This window comes from Mus musculus, chromosome 5 (assembly GCF_000001635.26).
Source record: "Mus musculus strain C57BL/6J chromosome 5, GRCm38.p6 C57BL/6J".
In the NCBI taxonomy this organism is placed as follows: domain Eukaryota; kingdom Metazoa; phylum Chordata; class Mammalia; order Rodentia; family Muridae; genus Mus; species Mus musculus.
Window position 1 is genome coordinate 64,221,194 of NC_000071.6, and position 16,254 is coordinate 64,237,447.

Sequence of the window (16,254 nt, forward strand, 5' to 3'; positions counted from 1 at the left end):
GAACAAGGATTGCACAACAAAAGCTGGTAATCGTGAGAATCCACTTGTAGGCCCAGACCTTTGGGTACAGAACTTAGCACTACAGTACATAGCAACAGACCAAACCTCAACAGTTTAGGTACAGATGAAACGAAGTGAATTTTGTATTCATGCTTGAGTCCGTACACCCATACCCCAATCTAAAACACCTCTGATGACGGGTACCCTGCCTGTAGAAGGTGATAATCGCCTAAACGTATGTGCTCTGCCTCCAAATAAGTGCTCACCAGATTTTCTTCCCCTTTCCTTTAACCTCTCGGCTCTTCTGTCCCTGCTTTCGAAGCATCGTTGTCTTCGAAGCTGGCTCTGTTTTGCCACCTGGAGGCCCTGTTCTGACTCTTGAGAGACTTCAAATGTGAGTGTAGGTGTGTTCTGGAAAAGAAGTCAGGGTTGAGGAGAAGTGGTGGTTTCTAGAGTTAAAGGGAAAAACAAAACAAAACAAAACAAAACAGAAACAGAGCACAGTCTTGGTGGTAAATATAGCAACTCATAAAAACAGGAGACAAAAGCACCGAGAGAGACCCATCCAGGATTTGGATTTGACAGCTTGTTCTGTCCTGTTTTGCATATGTCTGTAACACGTATCTGAATGCAGGGCCTTTGACTCATTTGTTTTCCCTACAATTTAAACTCGATCATCCTTGGAGCAGGAGTGATAGCTTTGTGGTTAAGAGTGTTTGGTGTGCAACATGAGGGCTGGAGTACAGATTCTATCACTCACATAAGATCTGGGTGTGGTCCTGTGTACACCTGTTATCCTGCATTGAAGGGGGCAAAGACCGGACTGATGGATGGAGGGAAGGTAGCTGTGGCTCGCTGGCTGCCAAAAAAGCACAAGCTCACTGAGAGCCTCTGCCTCAAAGGAACAGGTGGAGAGTGATAGAGGAGGTACCCCACATCTTCCTCCCATCTCTGCAGGTACACACAGATGTGCGCAGATGCGAGCATCTGCTGAGCATCACCACAGCTCAGTGCATTCTAGGTGTCATCTCATTCATGCCCAAAGCCACCCTTAACGGCAGGTGCTATCCCGATAAAGGCTCTAGGACTTGACTTGCTAAGGTCGTTCAGCCATCACCATACAAAGTGAGTGTAGAACTGAGAGACGTGACTCATGTAGTAGGAAAGTTTGCTTCACAAACCTTTACAACCAACCTTGCTCTCTAATTCCAAAATACTTCATCACTGCAAAGAGAAACCCAGCACTCATTAGCAGTCTCCCCATCATACCCCCAACCCCTGCTCAAACCCTGCCCTGGTGTTGTCTGACAAGATTTTTCTTGGGGAGGGACAATGCCCACATCTACTCGCCCTGGGTGGGGAACCCATAGCCAAGCAAAGTATGGATACCACCAAAAGTCCAAATTGATGAACTAATGGCTTTTATTGGGGTTGCTTACTGGAATGTGGATGAGGGGTTCCTTACAGGGACAGAAATGACTCAAAGACATCTATATCGGGGCTGGTGAGATGGCTCAGTGGGTAAGAGCACCCGACTGCTCTTCCGAAGGTCTGAAGTTCAAATCCCAGCAACCACATGGTGGCTCACAACCACCTGTAATGAGATCTGATGCCCTCTTCAGGTGTGTCTGAAGACAGCTACAGTGTACTTACATATAATTAATAAAAACAAAACAAAACAAAACAAAAAAGACATCTATATCACCAAAGCCCCATCCCCTAACATGGTGACAGCTCACAAAATCTGGGAACCTGGAACAAATTACAGCCTGCAAGCAGCTCAACAGGTTAGAGGCTGTTCTTTCCAGGGACCTCAGCTGATCTGTTTCAGATAACTCGTCTGCTCTCTGCTTCTTCCAACCCAGGCAGCAGGTCTGGTCTCAGAGTCTTCTTTGCAGCTTTTCTGGTCTGAGAGTGACTGACTGCAATCTTGATCATTTACATTGGGAGAGAGGGGCCTAGTGAATCTTATTGGTTTCAGGGACTTCCTGAAGCTATTTTGAGTTGTTTACTTTCTGGCTTAAGAAGCTTCAATCTAGGAAGAAACTGCTAGAGATCTGGGTAACCACTGACCCACTTTCTCTCTATACATACCTGCTTTGGACATTTCATATAAATGCAACCACACTAAATGTAGTCTTTTGTGACTAGTTTATGTCAATATTGCCTAAGTCTACCCATGTTGTGCATAATATTCCTTCGAATGCATCTTGCTTAGATTGAACTGCAGGACATTAAGTTGCTAATATGTGCCTTTTAAAAACTGCTGTACAGTAAGTGACATTCATGATTCACGGGCAGGTTTTTGTATAGTCATCTGGTTTCCATTCATACACAGGCATTTACAGTCCTGGGGTTTGTCTTAGTCAGTGTTCTATTGGTTCAAAGAGACACTATGACCATAGCAACTCTTATAAAAGAAAGCATTTAGGGCTGGAGAGATGGCTCAGGGGTTAAGAGCACTTACTGCTCTTCCAAAGGTCCTGAGTTCAAATCCCAACCATATGGTGGCTCACAACCATCCATAATGAGATCTGATGCCCTTTTCTGTTGCATCTGAAGACAACTACAGTGTACTTAGATACAATAAATAAATCTTTAAAAAAGAAAGAAAAGAACAGAAAGCATTCAAATTGGGCTTGCTTAAATTGCAGAGGTTAAGTCCGTCATCAACAAGGCAAGGACCATGGCAGCATGCAGGCAGATACGTGGCTGGAGAAGTGAATGAAGGTTATACATTTGGATTTCCAGGCATCAGGAAGAGAAAGTGAGACTCTGGACCTGGCTTCAGCTTTTGAAACCTCAAAGCTCACCCCCAGTGACATTCTTCCTCCAACAAGGCCACACCTCCTAATCCTTCTCAAATAGTTGAACTCTCTGATGACCAAACATTCACATATAGGAGTGTGGCAGTGGACAGCATTCTTATTCAAACCACCACAGAGTTTTTCTGTACTTGCTATTACCCTTAGGAAATATTTTTTTAAAAATTGTTTTAAAGATATTATTTTATGTCCGTGTTCCTGCTTGTCTGTATTTGCACCACATGTGTGCAGGTGCCTGAGATGTCCAGAAGAGGGTGTCAGATCGTCTGAAACTTGAGTTACATGCAATACCCATTTGGATACTGGGAACAGAACCCAGGTCCTCTGGAAGAGCAGTCAGTGCTCTTAACCACAGAGCCAGCCTTTCAGTCCCACATATTTTTTTTTTTCTAGAAACAAACTTTTTTGACTAGAAGAGATAACACTCAAGTTGCCATTTTGCTAAATCAATGCTCACCTCTCCTCTCCTCCCCTCCTGCCCCCTCCTTTCATCTCCTACCCCACCTTCCCACTCCATGTGGGCCATCTCCTCCAAACCTGTCCTGTCTAGTTCTGGAAAGCCCACTCCCCCACTTTTATTCTTACCTTCTGAACAGTGCCTGACGTTTGTTTTCAAGCCCAGAAGGCCATTCTGTCTCTGCAGCCTGCAGTCCTCATCCTCTTGTGAGCGTGCCTGGAAGCCTTACCTTTTTCTTGGCATTTTACTCTCTGGTCCCAGTTTGCACTTCCTGGCTTTTATCCTCCTTGAGGGCAGGATTGAGGTCTGACTCACTGTCTCTATTCCCTGCGAAGATTCCCTTGCCTTTCACTGTAGGTACCAATGAATATTCATATGTGTGAACAGAATAAGTTCCCTGGCTAGTTGCCAAGTGGTTCTGATTCACTGGAAACCCTACTGAATTTCCTTGTACAATTAGTCTTACAATGGTCCTATTTTTAACCAGGTCTTGTGGTGAGGAAGGAGCTGGGGAGTGAGGTCATGCTTTCTTATGCTCTTTACCCTCCCAGGCCTCCTCCTCCTCCTCCTCCTCCTTTGGGTTGGAGGCATGCAGCCTTCTGCCATCTTTTCCTGAATACGCAGACCATTTCCAGTCCTTGCTCCTTGAGCTCTCGAGTTAACCAATGGCACCGCAGGAAATCGAAAAGTTCCACTGAACGCATAGCAAACAGCCCACAGAGTGGGAGAGACATCTTTGCCATTTATATACTTCTGACGTGGGCTTGGGATGGACAGCTTGCAGAGAGCCACAGAAATCAAACACCAAGGGCAGAACTTGGCAGAAAAGCTGGGCAGGAGTGTCTAGGCTTGTCTGTGGGGTATGGTCAGGCATGACAGGAGCAAACGTCTTCCGTTCTGAAGCCTGCCTTCTTTTCATGTCTCAGGAAGACTGATAAGGTGGTCCATCTGACCATCCTTTGGAACCACCTTGCGTTTTCTGGACGGACACTGTCAACCAGGGCTATTTGATTAGTCTGTTGCCCACAGCACAACTTTCCTGTATTAGTGACTGTGTCCCTAATACAGACAAGACACCTGACCAGATCAACTTAGGAAGGAAGGAAGGAAGAAAGGAAGGAAGGAAGGAAGGGTGGGTCTGTTTTTGACCAGATGGAGGAAGGAGGGCAGCCAGAATGTGAGGTGGCAGGTCACATCGCATGCACAGTCAGGAAGCTGATAAAAGCTGACACTCAGGTGGCTTCCTCTAGTTTCTTCAGTTTGGGACCCTAGCTCATGGGATGGATGGTCCAAACCTACATTTAAGGTGGCTACATTTAAGGTCCCAGCTCAGTTCATCTACTGAAACTTCCTAATAGATGTGCCCAGAGGTGGGTCCCTCAGGTGATTCTAGGTCCTATCAAGTCAGTAATTCCTACCCACTCCCTCCCCTTCTTATAGAACGTGGAAGTGACTCTCAATCCTAATAGATCACTTACTAAAATATGCATATGATGCATCTCATAAATCTTATCCAAGCTTTAAGCAAACCTAGAAGTCAACATCAATAATAATCTCTCTTCTCCAGCCAAATTCAGTTGCCTGGCAACTGACTGGATGGAGTGTGCTAATGTCAGAGCACGTGTTCTCTTGAGACGCATTTCCTATCTATTCGTTCCTTACTGTTTCCCTCATGGCTCTCCCAGGACCTGTATAACTCACCTTCCCTTTACAGTTTCTAAAAATTTGATCTTGGTCTGAGAGCAACCAAGCTACCTGTTCTCCCCCACCTCTAGGACACGTGACTTGACAGCTAGACAGCTGAGGACCACCAGCGTCCTGGAGCAATGAGTTCTGGCTGCATTCAGATCACCTGGGAGCTGCTATACTTAACTGCAGCCTGTGATTGCTGCCTATAGAATTCCACGAAGGTGTGGGATACATATTCTCCAGTAGGCATATTTGGGGGGTCAGGGGGATGTATGTTTTTCAAATGAGAGGGAAGGTGGCATTTTAAGGGAAATTGCTGTATTTGTGGGATGTTACTATTTTACTTTTAGTGAAGTTCCAGACGGTAACAGAGAATTTCTTTGTGCAGTGTGGTTGGTTTGTTGCATGTTGCCAGTAAACTAAAAGAGAGTGGGGGGTGGGAGGGAGAGGGGAAGGACTTTTCATGTGTATTTCTCAAAATGCTTGGTGTTAACATGCCACACGTCCCTATCAAATCCACTCAATGTGAAAGCCCCTGCTTTCCCATGAAAGAAGTATTCTGTGTGCTCCTGGCCCAGGCCAAGAGACCTGGCTCAGAGGGAGGCCTTTGAGTATATGAACTTAAGGCAAGTTCAGACTGGAGTGTGCCCGAGCCTGTACCCTGGATGCACATACGTAAACATGAGTCCGGGATTAAACAATGAAGGCTTCCTGTCTGTTATTTCACCTGTCTGTACACTTTCTCCTCGTAACTCTTACAAGTCAGAGTTTGGTCATATCTCCCTACCCTGCACTCTCTCTCTCTCTCTCTCTCTCTCTCTCTCTTAAAGAAATGCTAGGGTTTTAATTACAAAGCTCTTGGTATATTACCTAGGTTGGCCTCAAACTCAGGAAGTCTCCAGCTTCAGCCTCCCGAGTAGCTGGGAATACAGGCATGTGTCAGCACACCTGGTGTAATATTTAACTCCTTATTCTCTAGAATGCTATGTAAACTCTCTTTAGCAGCCTCATCTTCTTTGGCAGAAAACTTAGTCCCAGGCACTTCCGTTTTCCTTAGACAACTCTAGGGTATCCTCTTCCATTTTCCAGAGTGGCTTTGGGACGCTGGGAAGTTCTGGAGTGATGGCAGGCAATGACATCGAGCGAAGTCCAGCTTTTCTCCTTTGGTCCTTTTCAACTGTCGACTCACATCGAGACTCCCCAGTGTGCCCCCCGCCCCCAGCCCATACTTCCCACCATCCAGAACTCACTTGAACTATTTCCTCAAGACTCTGTTGGTTCATAATTCATTCACAATATACTTTAAAGACCAGTGCTCATGTGTAAACTAGTCACTGGATGTGTCTAAGAAAAAGACAAGTTGTCCATTTTCCTCTGCCCTCAAAGGAGTGGGGATTTTGTTCTTCTAGTGGACAAGCAGCTGACATTGCTGTAGAGGGAACTGGCTGAATGTTCTCTAACCCAATTCCGTTTGGAGCTGTGTACGTGGCTGTGTCCAATACAAAAGAGTAGAAACTCAGTCCTTTAGATACCCTGCCTCCAATCAGAAGCCAGCTTGCAGCCCTAGGTTGGTTATCTGTTTTGGTTTTGTTTTAGAGTCGGGGGTCTTTATAGAGTTCAGACTGGCCTGGGATTCAGGATCCTGCCTCAGCCTCCAGACTGGCGGGATAACAAATGTGTGCCCCCTCCCAACTTCTAGAAATTAAGTTTCCCACACCTGCCTCCTCAGGTCCACTTAATTTGGTGCAACTCGGGGAAACACCAGCTATTAACAGATGATTCTTTATAGCAGTGGCTCTCAACCGTCCTAACGCTGTGACCCTTTCATATAGTTCCTTATGTTGTGGTGACCTTCCCCTAACCATAACATTATTTCCGTTGCTACTTCATAACTGTAATTTTGCTTCTGTTATGAATCACAGTGTAAATATCTGATGTACAGGATATCTGCTATGCAACCCCTGTAGGGTCTCGACCCACAGGTTGAGAACCACCGCTCTATAGGATACAAATAAGATGCCAGAGTGAATTTTGGGGGAGGCACAAACATTCACCTTTTCTAAGCCTAACACTCCCCAGGAACCTCCATATGTTCCTCCACCCAAAAGCTATGCCCTGCCCTTTGGGTTTTTATGGACCCCCTCTTTACATGGTGATGATTACTAATAGACTGGCCAGGGAGACCCAACAAGGCTTGTCTATGTTACTGTTCTTCACAGCCTCTCTGAGCAGCAGTCTTTCCTCCAGAGATGGGGCAGGCCCCACCCGGAATGAGGGAGGTGCTTTTGTTTGCTTGTTCTGACCTGCTACTGGACAAGAATAGACAGGTCACAGAGCTCGTTTAAGGCCAGATCCATGCAAGGATGTGGGGGGGCCAGGTAAAGAGTTTCTGTGACCTCCTTTGGCTGAAGAGAAATCCATTTCTCCAGTTGCCCTTTGGAAAGAGCGTATATACCAGTAACTGTGGACAAAGGCCAAGACATCCATCTCACAGTGAAAGTCCAGACTGAGAAAGGCTGAGTGTCTGGGCTGCTAATGGACTGACAGGCCGTGCTGAGGTTGTTGGCCCGCTGTTCACCTTGAGTACCGAGGTTGCAGAGGAAGGCTCTCGCTTTAATAGAGCTTTGAGCTTTCTTCTTTTCTGTCTGTTCCAGAATGTTGTGTGATAACAGGAGGACGATGTGGCTGAAAGGCTGCAAAGCCCTTTCCATCCATGCTTCTTGGTGATCTTCTGGGGATGTCACGGATTAATGAATGAAGGCCCCACAGGTCCCAAAGATGCACCTGGTCCCTTTGATTATAACTCTGATTGAGCCTTGAAACATTATCACTCTTGATTTTGCCCACACCTTTATGGCTTATCTCCTACATGTGTACTTTACCAGGAAGGGGAAAGAGAACACAGCCTTCTGTTATTTTGCATGCCCTTGGGCAATCGCCCCCAAGCTGAACTGGCTTCTTTCCTTGCCTTAAGAAATAAAATGCAGAAGGGCTGAGATGTCACTTCGGAGATTAATTCATCAAAAGGACTGACTCCCGCTTTGGGACACTCATGCTGACGTACAGAGTGGTGACCAGCTCTGTGATGGGGAACAAACACCAAGTCACTGAGCCCCTAAGGCCCAACTCTCCCAAGGTTTCCTGAATCCTAGGCGCAAGTCTGGGTTGGCTTGGAGGTGGATTCTTCTATCACATCCAGGCCTGGGATAGATACATGCCGCTCAACCTCACTGCCGGCCTGAAGGCACAGACACCCACTTAGGCGCCTGAGTTCCTGCCCACATGATTTGTTACCAATCAATTTGGGGACAACTTGTTAAGTGGCAACAGATAACTAACAATTGATAAGATGTCAAATATTTGGTGACTACTAAAATACATTGAAGGTCTTTCACAATCAAAGTGGAAAGAAGAGGATTCATGGGCTGGGTTGGCCGGCGGGCGGAGGTGCTGTGAGCACTCCTTTGCATCAGGTACTGCAGACCTTTGGACTTTTATTTTCTCAATGTGGAAGTTGGGAGCGTCTGGATTGGAAAGTCAGTTTAACCCCTGTAGCAGCCATGATCTCACCCTGCCCCACTGCCCTTTACCTCCAGGTTGGAGAGGCCCTTTGCTCGTGCACCATTTCTTTCGAGGTAGCTGGGTTTTACGAAGCCATACCATACATACAAGGACTAGGGGCTGGGTAACACGGCCGCATTTGTCCCCGGCTATCCCGAGAAGTTAGGAAGAAACGCAATGGGGTTGGGAGCAACCCTTGGAAATCTGGGATGCTTGTTGCTTCAGCTCTGGTTTTGAAAAAAAAAAACAAAAAACAGGAGGAAGATCCACCGGGTGGAAAGCAGGGCAGCCAGGCGTTCTCTCCAATTCTGTAGTTTTAAAAATCCAATCAGAGGAAGAAAGCGAGAGACTTAAGATTTCTGAAGTTGTACGAAAAGCCCCGGAGACCCGGCGAATCTTGCGCCCCTCCGTCAACAGGAATTGAACACCCCGGGCTTCCGCAGGGGGCGACCCCAGCACATCCCAACTTCCCGCGTGAGCAGGTCCGGGTGGGCGGGGCTGGGGCGTGCCCATTCGAGGGGCGGGGCCGGAGGAGCCCCTGCATCCCCGCCCTCCCCCGCGCTCCCCGCCCACTTCCCTTTCTCGCTGCCTGCCCGGCGGGCGCGACCTCTCAGGCTGTGACGCGCGGGGAGAGGAGGAGCCCGTAGGCTGGCCGCCGTCTCGGGACGATGCCCGCACCCCGTCGCGCCCCGAGCCCGCCCCCGGCCGTCAGCAGGCCCACGGGCCGGCGCGTGTGAGCGGGAGCGGCGGACGAGGAGCCGCCGCTGGGCCCGCGATGTCACCATTGTTCAGCTGGGTGGCCAAGGTAGGCGGCGGCGGGCTAGAACTAGCGTGGGGGGCGGGGGGGGGGGCGCTCCAACTGCCGGATCGCGGCGCGGGGTTGGGGGGAGGCAGACGCCAGGCCGTTCCAGCGAGCGCGGAGCCACTTTTCATTCATTCTTCCTCTCAGCCCGGGAGCCAGCCTCCCAGAAGGCGTCGCGCCTGTTTCCTCCGCTGGGGAGACTGAGGCACAGCCTGAGCACCAGGTGTAGTCCCAGACTGTGGGACCGACCTTGCTGTCCTGGGCCCTCTTTGCTTGGGGCGGCTGGAGTGGGTCGCCGAGGATGTTGCCTGTCTTTTAGGTTTTTACCCTGCTGCTTTCAGAGGACAAGCTCCGAGATCTCGGTGTATGAAAATGTAACTTTCTGTCTGCACAAAGTTTTATGACTGCAGCACTCGCGCTTTCAGAGCCTTAGAGATCCAGGCCGCCGCACGGGGGCTTAACCTGAAAAAGTTTGCGGAGTTGCCAGGATTCCTTCCAGCCTTGCCTGGGTTCTGTGTGTTTTGACTTTTTGACTGATGGCATTGCTCCAGCCATGAAAGGCGCCCAGTTCCTCTTGTGGGGTCTCTCTGTCTCTCTCTCTGTGTCTCTGTCTCTGTCTCTGTCTCTGTCTCTGTCTCTCTCTCTCTCTCTCTCTCTCTCTCTCTCTGTGTGTGTGTGTGTGTGTAGCTGAGTAATAACTTAAACCCGTTAGCTTGTCTCTAACTCTTTATAGGTAGTAATTAAGTAGGGGTTATAGCTCCAGTTATGTGAGGCATTCAGTGTGTGTGTGTGTGTGTGTGTGTGTGGTGTTTTCCTAATTACATTTCTCTGAATATAATGGGGGCAGATGTGGCTTCGCCTGTCATTAGGGTAATAAAGTGGAGACAGAAACTAGATAAGGGATAGTTATGAGATGACACCAAGAAGCATCATTCCAACCCTGAGTCCTCACCAGGATCATTCCAGAAGCTGTGCTGCTACATTGAGAGGGTCTGTAGAAAAATTTTGACCTTGTACATAAAGTATAACTTTCTACTGGGAAAAAAATGATAATGCCTACACTTTAGTTTTTAAAGAATCTCTTAATTTTTTAAAAAATTGATTATATATATATATATATATATATATAAATGTACATACACACACACATATAAATCTCCCATTACAGATGGTTGTGAGCAACCATGTGGTTGTTGAGAATTGAACTCAGGACCTTTGGAAGAGCAGACAGTTCTCTTAACCGCTAAACCATCTCTCCAGCACATCACTTAACATTTTCTATGTAACACTAAACTTAAAAAAAAAAAAGCATTACTGTAGTTTACGAAGCGATTCAGAGTATGTACTCAGTGTATGAGTTGCTTTATTGTTGTTGTTGGTTTTTATATTGTACTGTAAAAGGAAAAATTGGGCTTCACAGACATGTTTCATTCCAACACCAGCAAGGCGTAAATGGTAAAGATCTGCTGCTGCTTTTTAAAAAAAACCAACCCTACAGTTTCTGTGTTTTTAGTTTCTTTTACTTCTCTTCTGGTACATGTTTACTAAGTCGCTGTTCACTGTACGAGTGAGACAGATCTTTGTTTACTTTCTTGTAGACCAAAGCCTTATTTCAAATAGCACCGAGGACCTCTGAAGACTCAGCCTCCTTCAAGAGGTTGTACTTCTGAAGAGACAGCCACACTGAGTGTTCATAGCTTGATTTTGATTCTGAGTTATGCTTTCCCTGAACTGGTGTTAAAACCTGATGCTACCAATAGCAAAAACAATAGAACAAAAACCCACTCAGTATTTTTAGAGCAAATTTCTCCTTACCTGTCACTTTTTTAAAAGAAAGGGTTTTACTGTGTACCCCTGGCTGTCCTGGAACTGGCTAGGTGGACCAAGGTGGCCTCAGACTGACAGAGATCCATCCACCCGTACTTAGTCTGATTGCTCATGTCCTGGAATTAAGGTTGGATGCTTCCATGCCCAGATATATATTTAACCTACTGTATCTGGTGCAATTATTATAAATTACAACTTGAGTTAATTTTTTTTACCCAGTGTTATTTTGCAAGTGGAGAATGTGACTTTTATTTTTGAGAGCTTATTTCATAAACTGGGGTGTGGTGGTATATACCTGTAATCCCAGCTTGGAGGTGGAAGGAGGAAGATCAGGAGTTTAAAGTTATCCTTAGCTAGGTATGCCAGTCTAGGCTTCAAGAAACTCAGTCTGAAAACAAAAACAAAACCAAAAACCAAAACCAACCAACCAACCAAACAAACAAAAAAAACAAAGGAAAAAAAGTCACTTGGGACATTCACTCTATGGGGACTTGTGCAGACCCGTGCTTGGTTTATGGTAAAGACTTTCTGTTTTATAGTACAGAATGGTCTAACCTCGGAGACAAAGGCTTAGCTAACACACGATGGACATAATGCTAACGTGCTTTTATGTTCAGTTTTAAAATGCCTAAAATCAGTCAGATGCATACGGGCGCGGGCCTCCCACCACACCTGTGTGTCATTCAGCTGATTTCTTTCCCTTTTGACCTTTGGAACCGAGGCTCTGCACCTGGCAGAGAAGAAAAAGGGGTGTGGGGGGTGTTGATGCAGACGGACACCTGAGCTGCCATTTTCCTCGTGTGAAGAGAGCAATGTAATAAGGAAGGACTATACAGCCTAGATGGAAAAGGGTTTCCTAGGGGTTTTTTAAACAAACACACCATTGCTGTGCTTTTAGTGAGACATGAATTAGAGTGTGGCTACCAGTGTGCATTGACTAAAAGGTGGGGCAGGGCTTTGAGGACAGTTTCTTCATGAATCTTCCAGGGGACACTTGTCTCCCGTCCCCCATTCAAAAGTACAAAGGACCGTCTCAAGCTTCATCATTTTTAGACTAAGCCTGCAGACGTTCCCCCAGCCAGCCAGACAGCTTTGAGCTTGTCTGATGATTGACTCTTTGCCTCTCTGGGTATCTGTTAGTGAAAGCTGACCTCAGAAAACCTGCCTGCCCAGAAGGAATGTGACTTGGGCTATTGCTAGTGTCACGGGATGTTGAGTATATGTGTATATATCAGTTGACAAATGAAAATGGCAAGTGGCATATAAAAATGTAGGCGGGTTTGCTGTGTCTTCATTTCAAGCTCTTTCCATATGGGTTTGGGTTGTATTATTTTTCAGGTCCTGTGGTTTATTCAGAGAGTATGTGTGTTGGGTGCTCTCTGTGTCCCAGGCGCTACTCATGCACTAGAGGTTCATTTTACACAACAAGTTTGTCCTTAAAAATCTGTGCACATTGAAGATTTTCACTTTTGTTTTTCTTTGAGACACAGTGTCACCATATAGTCTTGACTGGCCTCAAAGTTGTGATCTCCCTGCCTCTGCCTTCTGAAGTATTTGCGTTTGGGGGTGGGGGGCGAGGAGGTTGCACACGTGTGTGTGTGTGTGTGTGTGTGTGTGTGTGTGTGTGACAGGGCAGTTTTCCTATAAACACATGGAGATCCTCCTGCCTCTTCCTCCTATGTGTTGGGATTAAAGACATACACCACCATGTGTAGCTCACACTTAGTTTTATAAGGCAAATATTTTAAAATGCTTTAGGAAAGGAATAATTTTTTAAATAAGTAATTGAATGCAAATTAATAAAACCAAGCTTTTTACATTTTGTCTTCGTCGATAGGCTCCTAACATGGACTTAAGAGTGCATCTGCTGTATGCTAGGCTGTTGTAAGGAGCTGGGGGGTTCGATCGCAGAGAGGTAGGCCAGTTCCCTGTTTTTGTGGTCTTTCTAATCCAGAGAGACAGAGAAGCAAATGATAACCAAAGTAGTTTTAGTTGGTGGTCAGTGCTAGGAAGAGAAGTAGAGAAAGAAATTTGAGGACTGGGTGGGGTGGGGCCCAGCAGCAGGGAGCTGGTGCAGAGAGGTCACTCCAGGCCAGGTGGGTGAATGAGCGGTCTAAAGACTAGGCTGGGTGTGGACTTGCTGTTAATTACAGTAAGGAGCCATAGATGGTGGAAAGCAGCGGTGCTGTCCACTGCTGCTTGCTGTGGATGGGGTTTCTTAGGCTGTGCTCCAGGCTGCAGTGTCTCTGTTAGGAGGTGATGGTGTTAGCCTAGACTTGGGTAGTGAGGAAGGAAGGTCACATCGCTGTTTTTCAGCGTTTGAAATGATCTGTCTTGCCGGCTGTGCTCAGTCTGCTTTCCTGGAGCGATTTGTTGTTCAAGAGTACAAGTGTGTCTTGTTCTTTGATCAGCTGCTCCTAACCACAGCCTTCAGGCAAGTCCTGTCCTGGCTCCCAGCTTGTATTTATTCACTGCGGAGGTGCTCTGTGGGCTGGAGTAGCCCATGTTGGGTGCCAGTGGTCAACTGGACTTGCTCTTCAGGTTTCTAGAGCATAGCACGGCCACTTTAGAGTCCCTTTCCTGGGAGGGGTCCACCTGCCTGCTGCCAGTGTTTATATAGGCAACCTTGCAGTCTTGCTTGAAGTCAGTCCTGTGTTGGTTTGTCCATGAGATGTAGCCTTAAAGCACAGGCGCTTTCTTTATATTTATTAATGCTATATTTAATTAGTGGCTGCTTAAGTTTAATAAAGAGCGAAGAACTCCTTAATAATAGTCAAGCCATCCCTTGAACTTGGGAAATGTGCTGCCTCTGCTAAGCACAGCTAGAGTAAGCCACACTTCAGTACAGCTGTGGGGGAGACTGTCTCTGCCTGTAGTGATGCAGATTGTCTTGGGCTAATAACTCAAGCATAGGCTGTTCTTATGAAGACAGAATGAAGGAATGCCGGAGTGGAAGACAGTCTCCAGGAGAACATAGCCCAGAGCAGGCCTCATCATGACAACAAGGTTAATCATAGTCTGTTCCTTGTAGGAGTTCACTAACTCATCTTAGACTGAATGTCTGTACCCTAGTAGTCCCCTTCTGTCAAAACCCTTCTATCCTCTGCCCTTTTCCCGGGGCATCTCTGATTAATCATTCATTGGGTGAGTAGAGAATAATGGGAAGGGTGGGGCGGGGCTGGGTTTGTCAGACAGACTTGCCTGGGGGGAAAGCCTTGAGTATGTATGGTGTGGGGACTGCAGTCTCTTGTAGGTGGGGGACACTGGGCATCAGCTCAGGTGAGGCTGGACAGGTGACATGTGAAATGTGGCCTCCTTCAGAAAAGCTTTTATCCCAGGACAGTGGGGATCCTGTAGAGACCATAGCTTATCTTCCCTCAGATTGTAAGCTGTTGGTCCACTGTGTGAGGTGCCTTGTGTTGTAGATATTAAAGTATTGTAGTTCTTCTACTAGTCTGAAATCACTGTGAAAACCAGCCTGGGGGGCTTTGCCCCAGTGTGTATGAATCACATGGGTATCCCAGGTAATGTGGCTGTAGTTTTCTTGGTCTCAATGGGAATACTTCTAATGAGTGCCTGGGTGATGTGGCTGGTCTGGGGACTGCACTGTGAGTAAGAAGGCTCTCATATTTTTTTTTTAAAACATATGCCATACCGGGCAGTGGTGGCGCATGCCTTTAATCCCAGCACTTAGAAGGCAGAGGTAGGCGGATTTTCTGGGTTCAAGGCCAGCCTAGCCTGGTCTACAAAGTGAGTTCCAGGACAGCCAGGGCTACACAGAGAAACCCTGTCTCGAAAACAAACAAACAAAAACATATGCCATGGTTTCACTTGGGTTTTTTTCTTTCTATATTTTGTTTTTTATTATTTTTTGTTTGTTTCATCTGCAAGAGAAACCTAAAAAAAGAAAATCAGTGACCTTGAAATTGGCTGTCTAGGGAACCAAAGTGGAAGAGGTACTTTTGTACCTCATACTCCAACACATTGTTTAAAAATTTGAATTTTTTATGTAGTAACCATTCAGTTTATCAAGTTCAAAGTCTTTGGTGTAAACACTTCTTTGTACTTACATCTTTGCTCAACATAACATTAGAATATTATCACAGTCTAGGAATTGGAGTAGTGTTTGATGAAAATGATACTTTGCCTCCTCTCCTTTCTTACAAAAATACATTTCAAGTGCTATTAGAACCAGTAGACAGCAGAGCAGTTGCAAAGTGCCGGGGCAAAGGACCAAGAGGGACTTTTCGGGTTGTGCCAAACAAGGTGGGACCCTCAGAATTGGTCAGGGTGACATGGTGAGGAAGAAGTCCTAGATCTTTTGAGACACAGCGTGATGCCAGTGTGCTCTCCACAGCTGGAGCCAGCCGGCTGTCTCCCTTCCAGTCCTTAGTTAGCATGTCTTGCCTCTGCTCCCGGGGCGTCCAGGCTAGTCTGTTTGCACCCTCTTTTCACTTCAACTGGCATGTTCTCTTGGCTTCCACTTGTATCACATGGTGCAAGTGTTTCTCCAAGGAAGATGACAGCTAAGGCTGTGAGCTGGATTTTGATAATCTTAACAGGAATGTTGTATTCGACAATGTTTTGGTAGACTTATCTGAAAAAAACAAAAAACAAAAAACAAAACAAACAGTAAGCTGGGAAGATCATTTCCTAGTGTTCTTGCTCTTTTCCTGCAGATTATTTCATATCTGTCGCGTGTTATAACAAGAAGAGATGTGTGAGCTCTGTTGGCTTATTTTGACCCGAACTGTTCTGGTTAAATTTGCAGAGCCTGTTTTCTCATTCTGAAACAAACAAACAAACAAACAAACACCAAACCCTTCATATCTGTTTGTTTTTTTGTTTCCTTTTGTTTGTTAAAATCTATTTTTGACTAACATCAGAGTATGAATAGGAAACTGAAGACCATTTGTAAACATAGTCTGTTAGAACCTGGTTGGATAGGTAGTTGGGTTGAGTGGATGATGGTTGCACAGTGTGAAGGGCTGAGGGAACAGAGATGAGAGACGACAACACTTGCATCCTTTGAGCATTGTGTAGTTTAGGTGGGGGAGGTGGCCTGTAAGGGAAGGTTAATTGCAAATTAACTA

The 16,254-nt window shown here is 46.3% G+C and overlaps 1 protein-coding gene across 10 annotated transcripts in view; it reads left to right on the top strand.

The window, feature by feature from the left end:
• Tbc1d1 (TBC1 domain family, member 1) overlaps positions 1-16,254 on the top strand; it is a 195,182-nt gene that overhangs the window by 64,889 nt on the left and 114,039 nt on the right. Inside the window, exons 1-2 of one of the 10 annotated variants that reach the window (XM_030254740.1) lie at positions 9,095-9,337; positions 12,999-13,076. The exons of 7 other annotated variants lie outside the window; for them this stretch is intronic. Coding sequence is in view for 2 of the 3 variants with exons in the window: in XM_006504038.4 (XP_006504101.1) it covers positions 9,308-9,337 (30 nt within the window). In the remaining variant the exon portion in view is untranslated. Of the gene's footprint in view, positions 1-9,085; positions 9,338-12,998; positions 13,077-16,254 lie in introns of those variants that run through there. 2 more of the 10 variants (XM_006504038.4, NM_001289514.1) reach the window with 2 other exon arrangements.